At 39.4% G+C, this 19,663-nt stretch overlaps 1 protein-coding gene across 3 annotated transcripts in view; it reads right to left on the bottom strand.

Moving 5' to 3' along the window:
* CycH (cyclin H) overlaps positions 1-17,168 on the bottom strand; it is a 77,965-nt gene extending 60,797 nt beyond the window's left edge. Inside the window, exons 1-3 of one of the 3 annotated variants that reach the window (XM_071670796.1) lie at positions 16,920-17,168; positions 10,067-10,209; positions 777-827 (exon numbers count right to left, since the gene is read on the bottom strand). In XM_071670796.1, the coding sequence (XP_071526897.1) occupies positions 777-779 (3 nt within the window). In that variant the 5' untranslated portion in view covers positions 780-827; positions 10,067-10,209; positions 16,920-17,168. The remainder of the gene's footprint in view (positions 1-776; positions 828-10,066; positions 10,210-16,919) is intronic. The other 2 variants (XM_071670795.1, XM_071670797.1) reach the window with 2 other exon arrangements.
* Positions 17,169-19,663: the final 2,495 nt, after the last annotated feature.

Raw genomic sequence — 19,663 nt, 5'->3', positions numbered from 1 at the left:
GCCTCTATATCTGACATTAATTGTTCTTTAAAACATCTGACAGCTTGATTTATAGGGACACTAAGCAGCATTATTTTGCCAACTCACAACAACAAAATATATTGTATATATTTTTCTATAAAGTCTACAAATTACCTAAATAATGGAGGAAAAAAAAAAAGGAATCTCTAAGTGGGTGGTAGCCATCAGCTGACTTCGTTATTGTTTAAGTATGAAGTTTCAGCCAGCCACCACATTGGAGCAGCATTTTATGGGACCCTGGAGCTACTTCCTGGTTAGAGGAGGGTCGATGAACTGCAGAGGATGTAAAAACTTTTTTGACAACTATGGACTAGTCATATTCATCAGTGAGAGTAAATAATCTGCATTACAAATTTAATCAGAGCCAAAAGATTAAGATCGATTATGCGGTTTAATGGTTAAAAGTAACATTCCAGATTAAATCTTCCATCAGGCTTTGATTTTATTCCACATTCAAAGAGCATATTGTCAATATTTCCATAATATTTTTTAGAAATAATAGAGAAAGACTAGCACTCAAGCACTTAATATATCCACTATCTTCCATGGGAAAAAGAGAAATAAAGGCAGTTAATAGCACATGGCACTGCTGATGGCATGCATAACAAGAATGAATGTCAAAATATTATACCAATAGCTTTAAGCTTTCACAATCTTTTGAAACCTACCCATCAATTCCCTTGCTAAAAGCCAAAAGAAAAAAAAGGCTTACAATCATAAAACAATATGCTGCAAGAGAAAACTCTGGTAATTACCATTACATGTTCCTCTTCTGCAGTCAAGAAATGTTGTGCTTGTTCTTCTTCCTGCAAAAGACAATATTCTATTCATTATAATTTCAAGCAATATAGATTAAATATTGAAAGAGATTTTCTATGCAAGGTGAAACATTAATCTTTGGTTATGCATTAAGCTTATGAATATACAGTGGCATGCTAAATCTTTTATTTATAACTGCTTTACTACATATCTTTCATCAGTCATTTTGTACACATGGCTCACTATAACTGTCAGTATTCAAATTCTCATCAATTATAATGCTGTGTCCCATAATTAAGTAGGTTCAAAGAAAAAGAGTTCTTTAAATCTAACACAGCTCAACAGTCTAGGTGTGTATGAGAACAGAAAGGCAAGCAATCAAAGGATGGCAAATATGTATGTCTTCTAACTATACCTCTGAAACCCATTACCTTTGGGAACTACCTTAAGGGGGTAGCTTATCACTCCCCACATCAGGGATAAGATGGAAACACAATACGTGCCCTCATCAAAATATCTTATAAAAGATGAGTAATCTCAGCAAATTCTATTAAAGTGTCAAGTTTGGATGCAAAAATGGACACAAACATTAATGTGCTTCTCCTTCATCTTTGAAGCTGAATTATGACAAAATAAAATGAGATTCTACCATGCATGACTAATCATCTGCTCCATCTTAAGTTAATATCAAGGGTCTATATAAGAGTACTGTATGATTAAAATACATGATCAATCAAAGCTAAATATTGAATACAAAAGTTTGGAATATATACACTGGCAAACATATGTGTGATTCATATGCATTTTCAAATGAGCTGATGAACTGAATTATTAATCCCACCAAGTCTGATACTAAATTAGCATGGTTAGTAGGTTCAGCAGGGTAGAGGGACAAGTTAGATGAGATGTAAGTTTGCATGGAGAAAAATTGGAGGATGTGAAGTGTTTTAGATATCTGGGAGTGGATTCAGTAGCAAATGGAACCATGGAAGTGGAAATGAGTCACAGGGTGGGGGAGGGGACAAAGGTTCTGGGAGAGATAAAGAATGTACAGAGTGAGAACGTTATCTCGGAGCAAAAATGGGTATGTTTGAAATAAAAGTAGCTCCAATAAAATGATGTGGTTGCAAGGCAAGGGATATAGATAAGATTTGCAGAGGAGGGTGAATATATATATATCTATTTATTTACGAATCATACTTGATCGCCATTTCCTGAATCAGCAAGGTAGCGCCAGGAAACAGATAAAGAACAGCCCATCCACTTATATACACACATATACATTTTTTTTTTTTTTTTTTTGCTTTGTCGCTGTCTCCCGCGTTTGCGAGGTAGCGCAAGGAAACAGACGAAAGAAATGGCCCAACCCACCCCCATACACATGTATATACATACGTCCACACACGCAAATATACATACCTACACAGCTTTCCATGGTTTACCCCAGACGCTTCACATGCCTTGATTCAATCCACTGACAGCACGTCAACCCCGGTATACCACATCGCTCCAATTCACTCTATTCCTTGCCCTCCTTTCACCCTCCTGCATGTTCAGGCCCCGATCACACAAAATCTTTTTCACTCCATCTTTCCATCTCCAATTTGGTCTCCCTCTTCTCCTCGTTCCCTCCACCTCCGACACGTATATCCTCTTGGTCAATCTTTCCTCACTCATTCTCTCCATGTGACCAAACCATTTCAAAACACCCTCTTCTGCTCTCTCAACCACGCTCTTTTTATTTCCACACATCTCTCTTACCCTTACGTTACTTACTCGATCAAACCGCCTCACACCACACATTGTCCTCAAACATCTCATTTCCAGCACATCCATCCTCCTGCGCACAACTCTATCCATAGCCCACGCCTCGCAACCATACAACATTGTTGGAACCACTATTCCTTCAAACATACCCATTTTTGCTTTCCGAGATAATGTTCTCGACTTCCACACATTCTTCAAGGCTCCCAGAATTTTCGCCCCCTCCCCCTTCCATGGTTCCATCCACTGCCAGATCCACTCCCAGATATCTAAAACACTTCACTTCCTCCAGTTTTTCTCCATTCAAACTCACTTCCCAATTGACTTGACCCTCAACCCTAATGTACCTAATAACCTTGCTCTTATTCACATTTACTCTTAACTTTCTTCTTTCACACACTTTACCAAACTCAGTCACCAGCTTCTGCAGTTTCTCACATCAATCAGCCACCAGCGCTGTATCATCAACGAACAACAACTGACTCACTTCCCAAGCTCTCTCATCCCCAACAGACTTCATACTTGCCCCTCTTTCCAAAACTCTTGCATTCACCTCCCTAACAACCCCTTCCATAAACAAATTAAACAACCATGGAGACATCACACACCCCTGCCGCAAACCTACATTCACTGAGAACCAATCACTTTCCTCTCTTCCTACACGTACACATGCCTTACACCCTCGATAAAAACTTTTCACTGCTTCTAACAACTTGCCTCCCACACCATATATTCTTAATACCTTCCACAGAGCATCTCTATCAACTCTATCATATGCCTTCTCCAGATCCATAAATGCTACATACAAATCCATTTGCTTTTCTAAGTATTTCTCACATACATTCTTCAAAGCAAACACCTGATCCACACATCCTCTACCACTTCTGAAACCACACTGCTCTTCCCCAATCTGATGCTCTGTACATGCCTTCACCCTCTCAGTCAATACCCTCCCATATAATTTCCCAGGAATACTCAACAAACTTATACCTCTGTAATTTGAGCACTCACTCTTATCCCCTTTGCCTTTGTACAATGGCACTATGCACGCATTCCGCCAATCCTCAGGCACCTCACCATGAGTCATACATACATTAAATAACCTTACCAACCAGTCAACAATAGTCACCCCCTTTTCTTATAAATTCCACTGCAATACCATCCAAACCTGCTGCCTTGCCGGCTTCCATCTTCCGCAAAGCTTTTACTACCTCTTCTCTGTTTACCAAATCATTTTCCCTAACCCTCGCACTTTGCACACCACCTCGACCAAAACACCCTATATCTGCCACTCTATCATCAAACACATTCAACAAACCTTCAAAATACTCACTCCATCTCCTTCTCACATCACCACTACTTGTTATCACCTCCCCATTTGCGCCCTTCACTGAAGTTCCCATTTGCTCCCTTGTCTTACGCACTTTATTTACCTCCTTCCAGAACATCTTTTTATTCTCCCTAAAATTTACTGATAGTCTCTCACCCCAACTCTCATTTGCCCTTTTTTTCACCTCTTGCACCTTTCTCTTGACCTCCTGTCTCTTTCTTTTATACATCTCCCACTCAACTGCATTTTTTCCCTGCAAAAATCGTCCAAATGCCTCTCTCTTCTCTTTCACTAATACTCTTACTTCTTCATCCCACCACTCACTAGCCTTTCTAATCAACCCACCTCCCACTCTTCTCATGCCACAAGCATCTTTTGCGCAATCCATCACTGATTCCCTAAATACATCCCATTCCTCCCCCACTCTCCTTACTTCCATTGTTCTCACCTTTTTCCATTCTGTACTCAGTCTCTCCTGGTACTTCCTCACACAAGTCTCCTTCCCAAGCTCACTTACCCTCACCACCCTCTTCACCCCAACATTCACTCTTCTTTTCTGAAAACCCATACAAATCTTCACCTTTGCCTCCACAAGATAATGATCAGACATCCCTCCAGTTGCACCTCTCAGCACATTAACATCCAAAAGTATATATACTTTGTACAAAGGCAAAGGGGATAAAAGTGAGTGCTCAAATTACAGAGGTATAAGTTTGTTGAGTATTCCTGGGAAATTATATAGAAGGGTATTGATTTAGAGGGTGAAGCAATGTACAGAGCATTAGATTGGGGAAGAGCACTGTGGTTTCAGAAGTGGTAGAGGATGTGTGGATCAGGTGTTTGCTTTGAAGAATGTATGTAAGAAATACTTAGAAAAGCAAATATATTTGTATGTACCATTTATGGATCTAGAGAAGGCATATGATAAGAGTTGATAGATATGCTCTGTGGAAGGTATTAAGAATATATGGTGTGGGAGGCAAGTTGTTAGAAGCAGTGAAAAGTTTCTATCAAGGATGTAAGGTATGTGTACGTATAGGAAGAGAGGAAAGTGATTGGTTCTCAGTGAATGTAGGTTTGCGGCAGGGGTGTGTGATGTCTCCATGGTTGTTTAATTTGTTTAATGATGGGTTGTTAGGGAGGTGAATGCAAGAGTTTTGGAAAGAGGGGCAAGTATGCAGTCTGTTGTGGATGAGAGAACTTGGGAAATAAGTCAGTTGTTGTTCGCTGATGATACTGCGCTGGTGGCTGATTCGTGTGAGAAAATGCAGAAGCTGGTGACTGAGTTTGGTAAAGTGTGTGAAAGAAGAAAGCTGAGAGTAAATGTGAATAAGATCAAGGTTATTAGGTACAGTAGGGTTGAGGGGCAAGTCAATTGGGAGGTAAGTTTGAATGGAAAAAACAGGAGGAAGTGAAGTGTTTTAGATATCTGGGAGTGGATTTGGCAGAGGATGGAACCATGGAAGTGGAAGTGAATCATAGGGTGGGGGAGGGGGTGAAAGTTCTGGGAGCAGTGAAGAATGTGTGGAAGTCGAGAACATTATCTCAGAAAGCAAAAATGGGTATGTTTGAAGGAATAGTGGTTCCAACAATGTTATATGGTTGCGAGGCATGGGCTCCCAGAACTTTCGCCCCCTCCCCACCCTATGATTCACTTCCATGGTTCCATCTGCTGCCAAATCCACTCCCAGATATCTAAAACACTTCACTTCCTCCAGTTTTTCTCCATTCAAACTTACCTCCCAACTGACTTGTCCTTCAACCCTATTGTACCTAATAACCTTGCTCTTATTCACATTTACTCTCAACTTTCTCCTTTCACACACTTTACCAAACTCAGTCACCAGCTTCTGCAGTTTCTCACACAAATCAGCCACCAGCGCTGTATTATCAGCGAACAACAACTGACTCACTTCCCAAGCTCTCGCATCCACAACAGACCGCATACTTGCCCCTCTTTCCACAACTCGGAATAGAGTGAATTGGAATGATGTGGTATACCAGGGTCGATGTGCTGTCAATGGATTGAACCAGGGCATGTGAAGCATCTGGAGTAAACCATGGAAAGTTCTGTGGGGCCTGGAAGTGGAAAGGGAGCTGTGGTTTCGGTGCATTATTACATGACAGCTAGGGACTGAGTGTGAACGAAGGGGGCCTTTGTTGTCTTTCCTAGTGCTACCTCGCACACATGAGGTGGGAGGGGGTTGGTTATTCCATGTGTGGCGAGGTGGCGATGGGAATGAATAAAGGCAGACAGTATGAATCATGTACATGTGTATATATGTACATGTCTGTATGTGTATATATATGTATACACTGAGATGTATAGGAATGTATATTTGCGTGTGTGGAAGTGTATGTATATATATGTGTATGTGGTTGGGTTGGGCCATTCTTTCGTCTGTTTCCTTGCACTACCTCGCTAACGCGGGAGACAGTGACAAAGCAAAATAAATAAATAAATAAATCCTCCCCTCCTTGTATTCTAACTTTCTAAAATGGGAAACAGAAGGAGTCACACGGGGAGTGCTCATCCTCCTCGAAGGCTCAGATTGGGGTGTCTAAATGTGTGTGGATGTAACCAAGATGAGAAAAAAGGAGAGATAGGTAGTATGTTTGAGGAAAGGAACCTGCGTGTTTTGGCTCTGAGTAAAACGAAGCTCAAGGGTAAAGGGGAAGAGTGGTTTGGGAATGTCTTGGGAGTAAAGTCAGGGGTTAGGTAGAGGACAAGAGCAAGGGAAGGAGTAGTACTACTCCTGAAACAGGAGTTGTGGGAGTATGTGATAGAATGTAAGAAAGTAAATTCTAGATTAATATGGGTAAAACTGAAAGCTGATGGAGAGAGATGGGTGATTATTGGTGCATATGCACCTGGGCATGAGAAGAAAGATCATGAGAGGCAAGTGTTTTGGGAGCAGCTGAATGAGTGTGTTAGTGGTTTTCATGCACAAGACCGGGTTATAGTGATGGGTGATTTGAATGCAAAGGTGAGTAATGTGGCAGCTGAGGGAATAATTGGTATACATGGGGTGCTCAGTGTTGTAAATGGAAATGGTGAAGAGCTTGTAGATTTATGTGCTGAAAAAGGACTGGTGATTGGGAATACCTGGTTTAAAAAGCGAGATATACATAAGTATACGTATGTAAGTAAGAGAGATGGCCAGAGAGTGTTATTGGATTACATGTTAATTGACAGGTGCGCGAAAGAGAGACTTTTGGATGTTAATGTGCTGAGAGGTGCAAATGGAGGGATGTCTGATCATTATCGTGTGGAGGCGAAGGTGAAGATTTGTATGGGTTTTCAGAAAAGAAGAGAGAATGTTGGGGTGAAGAGGGTGGTAAGAGTAAGTGATCTTGGGAAGAAGACTTGTGTGAGGAAGTACCAGGAGAGACTGAGTACAGAATGGAAAAAGGTGAGAACAAAGGAGGTAAGGGGAGTGGGGGAGGAATGGGATGTATTTAGGGAAGCAGTGATGGCTTGCGCAAATGTTGCTTGTGGCATGAGAAGCATGGGAGGCGGGTTGATTAGAAAAGGTAGTGAGTGGTGGGATGAAGAGGTAAGATTATTAGTGAAAGAGAAGAGAGAGGCATGTGGACGATTTTTGCAGGGAAAAAAATGCAAATGAGTGGGAGATGTATAAAAGAAAGAGACAGGTGCAAGAGGTGAAAAAGCGGGCAAATGAGAGTTGGGGTGAGAGAGTATCATTAAATTTTAGGGAGAATAAAAAGATGTTCTGGAAGGAGGTAAATAAAGTGCATAAGACAAGGGAGCAGATGGGAACTTCAGTGAAGGGGGCTAATGGGGAGGTGATAACAAGTAGTGGTGATGTGAGAAGATGGAGTGAGTATTTTGAAGGTTTGTTGAATGTGTTTGATGATAGAGTGGCAGATATAGGGTGTTTTGGTCGAGGTGGTGTGCAAAGTGAGAGGGTTAGGGAAAATGATTTGGTAAACAGAGATGAGGTAGTAAAAGCTTTGCGGAAGATGAAAGCCGGCAAGGCAGCAGGTTTGGATGGTATTGCAATGGAATTTATTAAAAAAGGGGGTGACTGTATTATTGACTGGTTGGTAAGGTTATTTAATGTATGTATGATTCATGGTGAGGTGCCTGAGGATTGGCGGAATGCATGCATAGTGCCACTGTACAAAGGCAAAGGGGATAAGAATGAGTGCTCAAATTACAGAGGTATAAGTTTGTTGAGTATTCCTGGTAAATTATATGGGAGGGTATTGATTGAGAGAATGAAGGCATGTACAGAGCATCAGATTGGGGACAAGCAGTGTGGTTTCAGAAGTGGTAGAGGATGTTTGCTTTAAAGAATGTATGTGAGAAATACTTAGAAAAGCAAATGGATTTGTATGTAGCATTTATGGATCTGGAGAAGGCATGTGATAGAGTTGATAGAGATGCTCTGAGGAAGGTACTAAGAATATATGGTGTGGGAGGCAGCTTGTTAGAAGCAGTGAAAAGTTTTTATCGAGGATGTAAGGCATCTGCACGTGTAGGAAGAGAGGAAAGTGATTGGTTCTCAATGAATGTAGGTTTGCGGCAGGGGTGTGTGATGTTTCCATGGTTGTTTAATTTGTTTATGTATGGGGTTGTTAGGGAGGTGAATGCAAGAGTTTTGGAAAGAGGGGCAAGTATGCAGTCTGTTGGGGATGAGAGAGCTTGGGAAGTGAGTCAGTTGTTGTTCGCTGATGATACAGCCATGGTGGCTGATTCATGTAAGAAACTGCAGAAGCTGGTGACTGAGTTTGGTAAAGTGTGTGAAAGAAGAAAGTTAAGAGTAAATGTGAATAAGAGCAAGAATATTAGGTACAGTAGGGATGAGGGTCAAGTCAATTGGGAGGTAAGTTTGAATGGAGAAAAACTGGAGGAAGTAAAGTGTTTTAGATATCTGGGAGTGGATCTGGCAGCAGATGGAACCATGGAAGTGGAAGTGAGTCATAGGGTGGTGGGGGAGGGGGTGAAAATCCTGGGAGCCTTGAAGAACATTTGGAAGTCGAGAACATTATCTCCGGAAGCAAAATGGGTATGTTTGAAGGAATAGTGGTTCCAACAATGTTGTATAGTTGCGAGGCGTAGGCTATGGATAGAGTTGTGCGCAGGAGGGTGGATGTGCTGGAAATGAGATGTTTGAGGACAATATGTGGTGTGAGGTGGTTTGATCGAGTAAGTAATGTAAGGGTGAGATGTGTGGAAATAAAAAGAGCGTGGTTGAGAGAGCAGAAGAGGGTGTTTTGAAATGGTTTGGGCACATGGAGAGAATGAGTGAGGAAAGATAGACCAAGAGGATATATGTGTCGGAGGTGGAGGGTACGAGGAGAAGTGGGAGACCAAATTGGAGGTGGAAAGATGGAGTGAAAAAGATTTTGAGTGATCAGGGCTTGAACATGCAGGAGGGTGAAAGGCGGGCAAGGAATAGAGTGAATTGGATCGCTGTGGTATATCGGGGTCGACGTGCTGTCAATGGATTGAATCAGGACATGTGAAGCGTCTGGGGTAAACCATGGAAAGTTCTGTGGGGCCTGAATGTGGAAAGGGAGCTGTGGTTTCGGGAATTATTACATGACAGCTAGAGACTAAGTGTGAACGAATGGGGCCTTTGTTGTCTTTTCCTAGCGCTACCTCGCACACATGGGGGGGAGGGGGTTGTTATTCCATGTGTGGCGAGGTGGCGATGGGAATAAATAAAGGCAGACAGTATGAATTATGTACATGTGTATATATGTATATGTCTGTTCATGTACATATGTGTGTACATTGAGATGTATAGGTATGTATATTTGCGTGTGTGGATGTGTATGTATATACATGTGTATGGGGGTGGGTTGGGCCATTTCTTTCGTCTGTTTCCTTGCGCTACCTCGCAAACGTGGGAGACAGCAACAAAGCAAAATAAATAAAATATACATACATGCATATTCATACTTGTTTGCCTTTATCCATTCCCAGCGCCATCCCGCCTCACAGGAAACAGCATCACTGCCCCCCAAATCTCCCTAAACATCTATATGGTCAGGATACACATACATCGTGTAACAAATCTGGACCTTAATATATCTCATTTAATTTCACCTCATTCTACATACTCTCCAACTGCAAAGTCCTTGTCTCCCCTGGGGGGTTTCACCTGGTTGCATTAAAAACTGATGTTCAAAAGGCATTAAATGATACTAAATGACATTTACATTCTCAGCGTACCGTCATATTTCTTCCAAATTTCTCGATGAAGTCACCATTGGCTTGAATACGCAATTTTGCCAATTCATGCTCATCTCTAAATGTCCAGCTCTGGAACTGCGTGCTACTCCCATACATCTTGCTTTTGATCCTGGAAAAACAGTTTTATTTACACTCAAGTTTTAAAGCAATGAAAACATTCTAAATTTGATTCTAAAAACTAGTTGCCAAAACATTCATTGCGATGTCCAAAAGATTAGGCAAACATCAAAGTGAAATCAATCAATGCTTAAAGTACTGTAAAAACATTAAAATGAATCAAATTATACTATTCTTGAAACCAATCTTCCAAAGAAAATTACACAAAAATTATCTTGGATAAAGCAGGCTGAACCCAGCTTTATAATCATAATCAATGCTACTGCTAATAGTTCCTACTCATTACCAAGTTACTTAAACCCTCAGGGCTCCCGTCATCATTTGTTGATCCTCCTGGGGATGGCTCCCACCATAAATCAACGTTCTTACTTCTCATGCCTCACTTTGAATATCCAAATAGCTTATCATGCCATAAGTAGCCAGGAGGGAGTGGAAAAAATTCTACTCTTCTCAGTGCCCCTAAAACTCCCATTAGTGATGCACAGCCTACAGATCACCCACATGTGGTGAAACTATGGAAAATAAGTAGCCTTGTTGGATGTGCTAAATGATAAGAAAGAAATACCATACGTATGATGTGTGGGGAAAGTGAAGAATAACCTGAAAAATATTAAGAGATAAATGACTCAGAGAATGATTGTGGCGGGATTACAAGGAGGAGAAGGCCAACACGGTAAGACACCTCCACATCCACAGCCTGGCCTTTTTTACAATGTATATTAGGATTGCCACAGTGAAAGAGTTCAAGAAAGGAATGAAATTTCAGTATCTTCCCTATACATGTTAGCTGGTCTCCCTTACGACAATGACAGACAAAGGTATAATATTTCTTTTTAATACTTTCAAGTTAATTCACCACCAATACTGTGCCTTTGGTTTAAAGATAAGCACATTGTGAAAATTAGGTCAAAGAAAATTAGCATCACCTTCACATCCTCCTCCCTTCTTAATGCTCAATAGTGGACCAGGCAAAAAAAAAAAAAAAGTCTATATAATTTTCTGAGTAGTTTATCTTACTTTTGAATACTAATCTACTATCTGATAAAGAATATTCATTTTTCAATAAATAAAGATGGACAATGTAGTTAATAATGCCATGCAAGGATTAAAGTCCACACTCTACATTCATTTAAAAGAGAGCTTTGAGCTATGACACTTAGAGTTGCAACACTTTAGAATCAGGGTACTCTGTAGTGGCTTACAACCTTGTGCTTCAACATGCAACAGACTGGAAAAAACAAAAATTTCTTATCTTTATACTTGTAATTTCTAAAAGAATATTCTTTAATAATAATGCTTATCAACGTATTGCGAGATCTTTTTGTACTAATCATACCTATGTCACAGCAAAATGCCATGGGACTCTTATCCCAACAGCTAGCAAAATACTTTCATTTGTGTTCACTGTGACCTAATCATCACCTGTATCCAAGGTAAGTGTAGGCATTACAGTATATGTCTAGAAAAAATCTAAAGATGCTGTTTGAAGTAACAACACAAGCTGTCACTCCTGAGGTTAAATTAGAGTTGCTTGGGAACATGCTGCAGCTAAAAAAAACTCTTGGTTATAACCAAGTCTTTGGGTTTGGCTCATTGTTATCATAATATTTTTAATGTATTAAATAATCTACTTTTAAAAATAAAATAGAGATGGAAGGATGAAGAGAAAAAGATTTTGAGTGATCAGGCCTGAACATGCAGGAGGGTGAAAGGCGTGCATGGGATAGAGTGAATTGGAACGATGTGGTTTACGGGCTGATGTGCTGTCAATAGACTGAACCAGGGTATGTAAAGTGTCCGAGATAAAACTAAGGAAAGATCTGTAGAGTCTAGTTTTGGTGCATTTCTCAACAGCTAAAGAATGTGGCCTTTCTTCATCTATTCCTGGTAGTAACTCACTAATGCAGGAAATGGTTATCAAGTATGAAAGAAAAGAAAAACAAATGAGGATACTCTAATTTAACTGTGCAAAGTTCAATGATGTTACGGCAAAACCCTTGGTCTTGCCACTCTATGTCCAGTTTCACAATAAAAAATTGGTTGTATGCACTGAAAATCAATGAGTATGGAGTTACAAACTTGAATAAGTTCTGTGGCTGAGCCTGGCTTAATTGAGAAAAGAAAGCAAACCTGAAAGCAAGGAAGAAGAACCCTGAAGCCCTAATCACATCTGGTGCGCCTTCATTAACAATTTCTCCATTACTTTACTGAAAATCTATAAAATCAATAATTCATGACTTAAGTCAGATACTACTGACAAAAACAACGAAGATAAATAATAATAATACAAGTTACTGCTTCAAGCAATGAATATATGCCTAAGTTTTGTCTGTTGCCCTAATTATAGGGATGCCACGCCCAGAAACAGTATTCCGCAAGTGTTCATACTAAAGACTTACAGAGGCATACAATATTGGACCAGCACTTATTCTTGAAAGTCTTCTTGATACTGCCCACTACCAATTTGCTTTTTTAACAATATTTGCATTGTGATGACAAAATTTCACCGATTCATGAATTATAACATCAAGTTCTATTTCACTGTCAATATTGGCATTCCTTTCACCAGCCAGTTAAAACACATTCCTAGTGTTTGCAAGTACAATGTGCAGAAACTCCAGTCCACATTAAAGGTCATCACATACCAATCCTTCAGTCTCAGATGAAGTGTTTTGGGGTCTTTATGTAGAATACAAATATAAGTGGGTGCACATGCCTTTCCAAACACTTTACTGTCATCGACAAAGGATATGTCCCATAATAACATTATCTATATCACTGATATACACTGCAAATGGGGTTGGCCATAAGATTGTATCTTGCAGTGTGCAACCCTTCCCATTCATCCTCTCTGACTTATTACTACCCTCTGCCTTGTTTGTTTGTCACTACTCTATCCAACATAAAACTTTAAGGGCCTCACTTTTCTTAATCAAACTTTCGGGACTTTCTGAAAAACTCAATCAATCAAACTTTTAGGACTTTTAGAAAAGTCCTTGTATGAAACATCTATGGGGCAACATTCATCATTAATTTCTTGATATTTCTGAGAAGGCCAGTGGGTTAGACAATATTCCCTCAAATAATCCATGCTGACCATCTCTACTTAGCATATATCTTCAAGGTCTTTTAGTATGGCTTCCTAGATAAAAGATACCATTAATTTACAAACTTGTGATGTCATATCAATTGGTCTGTAGCTTTTTTTTTCTTAGTTCCGGGTACCTTTCTGGAGCACTGGCATGACATTTGCAATATGCCAGTCTTCTGAAACATCCCTTGTATTCCATTTTCTTATAAAGATCATACTAGGGGTTCCATAATTGATCTTATCATATTCTTGAGGATGACAGAATTCAGATATTGTCTAATCTGTGAATACTACAGCAAATTAATTGTTCCCTATTAACTCTTCTAAGTAAGATTCTTCACCACTGCTTCTTTGGTTAACATCATTCAGCATCTCATCACCTTCAAATAAGTGTATGAGATCAGCTGCATCACTAACAGTCTCATATGTGAACATCAAAGCAAACTGATTAGTATTCAATGATACCATCTCTTTATTGTTGAAAACTTTCATTGCTTGCTTTAGCCAGAGGAACAATATTCTCCTTCACCGTTCTATTTCTTGCATATAAATGAAATACTTTTGGGTAATTCTTCACATTCTTAGCAATTGTTCTCAAATTTTCTCTTTGAATCTCTTTTCTTGTCAAGTTTATTGCTCCCATCATTCATAATTTTGTTGATTCTTATATTCCTTGAAACACTGCCACAACTGAAGCCTGTTCTTCCTTGCTTAGTATATACTTGTGTTCCAGCATAGTTTTTTTTATGCTTCTTGTCAATTTTGGGGAGAGAGTACTTCTCACATATTCCCTGCGTGTCGTACAAGACTAAAAGAAGGTGGGAGGCTGGAAATCCTCCCCATCCATTTTAAATTTTCCAAAAATAGGAACAGAGAAGGGGGCCAAGTGAGGATATTCCCTCTAAGGGACAGTCCTCTAATGCAAAAATGTACGAAGAAAAAAAGTATGTGAAACACCAATACAAATCATCAGGAGTTCACCTAACTTTCCCTAACAGCCAATAACCACCTTCAGAAAAAGTGCGAATGTTATGGTCTTGTATTCAAACTCATTTACTGGGTACCCAGGTCTATTCATGTGCCCTAATTATAATCACAAAATTCCAATGAACCAGACATACTTCACCCTATGCCACAACACAGCAGATGAGAGTAACATTGATGAACCTCAACTGCAGTAAAAAACTGAAAAGTTGTGAGATTTCTATAGGTTCTGTTGATATCAAAAGAGTTTCTTCTACTATTACAGTAATCAATCCCACACTTTCCTTGACCTAGTGGCTAATTCACTTAGCCTCACATCTCTAGATCTGAGGTTACAAGTGCAGGTTATTATTCTACTTAAAGGGTGCAGGTTCTTAGATATTTACCAACAAAAACCATGGCAGTGATAAATTCAAATACTGTAGGTTGCATCTGGTACAGTAGGTTAGGTTTCTTGAGGTGGAACTGCATTTCTCCTCATTAATCATCCTAGTTCAGATTAGGTTTCTTGGGTTGTAGCTGCTTTGTATATATAGTGATTTTTTTTGTGTAATGGTCATGCAGTGTTTGGAGAACAAAAAAAAAATTAACAATAACTGGTGCATTAAATTGTATTCTACAATATAAGATAATATTGGTGAGGGTTATGAATACCAGGGAAAACAAAGGGTTAATTAATATAAATGTAGATTTAAGATATGTAAATAATCAACAGACAAAACCTCACTTAACCTACCCTAGTTACAGCATAAATAAACCAAATAATGTCTACTGTTGCAAAATAAGTGAATCAGCTTTTTGTGGAGGTTGGGTAGTGGCTTGAACAGCCACTTGGTGTCATATGTTGTGACATTTATAAACAGTTGGCATAGCACATGCAGAGAGGCAAACAGGATATTTCAACTACAAAACTGAAAATTAAGAGAAATCTTGGCTATTTGAGAGGGTAGGGTTTTCAAGATTAAAAGTTTTTTGTTTCAAATAGGTTTATACTAATCAGCTCTACATTTTCCCAGACATTCAAAACCTCATCAGGATAACCTTATTTCACAACATGGAATAAAAGGTATTATTACCATTTCAGGCAACCAGCAAGGTTTGTTGGATGTCCAAAATGGTAATTTTACTTAATAAAATACAATGCTCTAAATCATTCTCTAAAGATTTTATCTATGTAACAGATGGTGGTAGGTAGGCAGCCAACGACCAGGGAGGTATATTACTAGTACTACCTCCCTGAGTATCAAGGGGATTAGTGGCTTCTTCTTAGTTAGCCAACATTCTAGTGATTGTCAAGTTGCACTCCTCTGACTCAGGTAGCTGTCTTTTCTTCCTGCCTCACTAATACTTAACTCACACAGCTTATTCTTTGAAACCAGATTTTCCTATGGTGAGCACTATGCAAAATGGTAGGAGCAATAGACAGAAGTAGCAGATAGAAAGATTTAGGCAGAAGCATTAAGTAGTAACATTAAGTAGAAGTAGTACGTAGGAGCATTGGGTAGTAGTCATTATGACTATTAGGTAGGAGCCTGAGCAAACACTGCACTAGACCTGCCCTCTGCCAGTGGCCTGTTAAGGGTGAGGCACTAAATGATAAGAAGCAGCACTAGAGTTCTTTAGTTAAGGAGACTGTTGCCACAGCCACTGTTTTGGGGAAGTTCCAAATGGAACAGGTGTCCCGAGATATAGACAGATAGATAGATGGCACTGCAAAAGAAAATTACTCATTATCCAAAGGTAGTTCCACTATATTGCTAATCTGATAAATTACCTTCTTTCTTTTTCATGATTATCAATCGCTTCATAAAAGAAACACCACACCAACCAAGGAAATTTTAACTGAAAATAAGCTACTTCTCTTCCCAAAAATCATTACAGGTGCAATGGAGTTCAAATAATCAACTATATCAAATTCACTGGTATGCTTTTTCATCAGTAAACGAACAATGTTGTTCCCCCAAAGCACAAGAAAATTTTGTCCCTATTACCATGTACCCGGAGATATGGTACCATAACCATGGTCTTTCCCTAATCTTTATGGCCCTCTCATTCACAACTTATCAGAAGTCATATGACAAAAAAAATCATTTATAAAAACACTAATAAAATATATTTCGTCTCCATATGCAATCATTACAAAATGAAGTATACTGAAATCGTTACATTCATGGTGCTGGTGAACCACAAATTAACCAATCTGCAACCTCCATTTGAACCTGTGTGACCTGTATGGACAGAAATCAAGATCCTTGTGTTCAATAAGTACTTTAACTGTGAAAAAAAAAGTATAGTTGCGATTGGTCATTCAACATAGTCCATCACTCACAAAAACTTCATCAAAAAATCTAATTAACTGACATATGAATGTCTGAATGTATCATTTTGTTATAGTACATATATTTGATACATCTTGCTCGCTGATTGGCTTTGGTTGAGTTCGAGAGGTCTTAACAACCGGGGATTTGGTAAAGTTTCATCACATAAAATATGTTGCATGGCTTTGTAACTGGTGATTGCATGCCACAATGGTCTAGGTGACAGAGGTTACACTCGGTCCATTTTATCATCAGCCTACTACCTCTGCCTTCGTTATACACTTGATCTTTACTGTTTTGCACACTTACAGGAAGTTAGTGTGCTCTCCTTTCCTACAAACAAGTTAGTTCGGGGTCTTGTCCTCATGCGTTTCTTGTTGTCATATTTAGGGGCATCCTTTTTTCCTTCAGCAGGTCTTTTAAAAAGTTTACACACTTATGCTTCTTCGTCCATCACCCACTACAGTTTCCCCCACAACATACTGCGGCCGCAGGAGGAGCCGAACTGCGTTTAGTATAGCGACAGTGGAGTGACTGGAGTCTGGCGATGCTGCTACTGCTGGATTGTTGACATTCTTGACGTCATCGAAAGGAAGCAATTTCATTGGCTAAACACTTCATTTCTAAATTTACCCCTAGTTGGATGTTTTTCTCATGATAAATGTGTTGGGAGGAAGTGGATATCTAATTAACAAGAACAGAAGTTTCATTGGCGGGTAATGGGTATGGAAGGTTAAGTGTGTATCAGAATGTAACAACAGATTGACGTAATCCAAGAAGCGTGCTTTTCCCAACAAGCGTATGAGTAAGGAAATAAAGTATTGATAGTGAGGCATCTATTACTTTTAATTATTTTTTTCCCATGGTGATACCTTTACTCATTGATTGTGTGCTGTGATTATGTGTTTTATACTATGTTTTAGTCATTTCTTCAATCAGTTTTCCACTGTAGATTTGTCTATATTATGTTGTAGTACATTAAGTCTTTAAGGAAGTTTATTCTCTGACTACTGTAGTTTTTAAGGACTTTGAGAGGAGATACAGAAACACGGGTAATGTAACAAAGGTTACATGTACGTGCTGCTCACTGGCGTGCCGACTGGTAACTTGTTGCTAGTGTTTTATGCTGTTCTTGCTACAGAATCTAATGAGCAACAAAGGACTAGTTTCAGGGGTGAGCTGTTACTGCTGATACAGGAACGGGAATATGGATGAGGTAGGATTCCTATAGTTCTAATGTTAAGAGGTGAGTTGGAGTTTTGTGATGGTAGTAAAGACAACTTGGATGATAGCGTGGACGGATTTTCACTTTCCGTAAGGGCCAGTCGGTAAAGGGGGCAATACGCTCATCCGGGATTAATATTAAAGGTTTGCTACTATAACATCGTAATTTTCTCTCAACTAGGACATTTTCCCCCACATTTCCAGCGGGGTGAGGAAAGGGGTACGTTAAAGACCAGGTGGAGGTACATTAAAAATACATTTTGTGACGCGTCACAAAACATGCATAAGGTGAAATAAAAAGATACAGTGTCATAATGGTATATACTACTATATTCTGCATGTACAAGTAAATAAGTTACAGGAAAATTTAATAGGGTGGCTAGGTAAGCGGATGAAGAGGTAGGACAGGGGAATGGTTAGTTTGAAATGGAAAAAAAGGTTGGAGTGAACCGGTGTATGGTGCAAGTTTTTGGTGTAAGTGATTTTCTAGAAGTGTTTTTGACGCCTTATTTCCTTATCCTCAGCAGACTGCGGGTGTGTATGTATGCATTCATCTCTCAAAATGGTTTTTGAAAGGAGATTCGTTAGGCGAAGCTACACATCGTTCACTGTGTACATCAGTGGATGACTGGATCTTCTGTCTAGGCAACGTTGAGATACAAGCGACGCAGCAGGGTAGAAAGAAATCTGGAGATATTTAAATCAAATGACGAGCAAGCACGCAGACTTTAACGTAAGGCAGCATGGCGCATGTGCAGGCCTGCGTTACCTTGCGCCGAACAGTGGTTGAAACAGATTTCTGTCTCACGTGCCACTTATCAGTCTATACAGTGGCATCATACGAGCAAATGCTTGAGGGTGAGGCATTGTATTCTTAAAATTGATACGCTATTATGTATCATTAGTAAATAATCGTTAGAGATGATCATCCATATTATTTTTCTATTTCTGAAATATTCCATTTTCCTGGATTGACATATAGTTTTCAAGAAACAATATGTTAACAAAATAAGGAAATAAAGTTACTCTAAGAAAACTGCCAAATTTTCATTACTTCCAGTTGGCTTTTGGGTGTTACATCTACGCTCTATCATGCAGTGCCCATCATCAAACTATTGTCTGCTTAGTCGAAAGTAGTTCCTAAATTCGTATGTTAGGGCAAATTCTCCATGCGTACTTCGTTTCTTCCTGTACTCATACAGACTTCTTTGCTTTACTGATGTCATACAGTAGCAATAAGTCTCCGTTTCAGAGTACGATTCTGAAATCTATATCTAAATGATTTTCCAACTTAGCAGAGAGGGTACCACAAACAACGAGTGTGTCTCAATATCTGCACCTCCCCTGTGCTGCCTATGCTGTGTGCCCTGCGTCTCTATATGCAATTAGTTTTAGAGCTTTGAGACTTCAAGTTTACCAAGGATGTTCCATGTTTGATTATAAAGGTCTCGGATTTGTTTAGTTTTGGTTTGTATCATCGTTTTTAGGTTTCTGCCATAGTTTGTGGGCTCTTAGGTGTGAATCAGTTGGTTCAACCTGTAGACTTTCATGTTTCTAAGGTAATATCAAGATAAGGGTATTTTTCATTTGTGACAAATTGTAGAGCCTTATTTAGTATCTCCTATAACTGTAGCACGCGTGATTTGGAGTGGATTAGTATAGGTGTAATGGGAATTTCCCGGCGACTGAAATGAAAAGAAAACGAGAGAGAGAGAGAGAGTTTCAATAAAAAAAAAAATGCCGTGAATCGTGAATGGGTGGCAGGACAAGCGACTTTTTGTGACCGTCTATACGAAACTCAAGTCAAAACATCTGATGTAACCATGTTC

Source organism: Panulirus ornatus, chromosome 15, assembly GCF_036320965.1.
Source record: "Panulirus ornatus isolate Po-2019 chromosome 15, ASM3632096v1, whole genome shotgun sequence".
NCBI lineage: Eukaryota > Metazoa > Arthropoda > Malacostraca > Decapoda > Palinuridae > Panulirus > Panulirus ornatus.
This window is presented reverse-complemented; position numbering and strand designations above follow the sequence as displayed.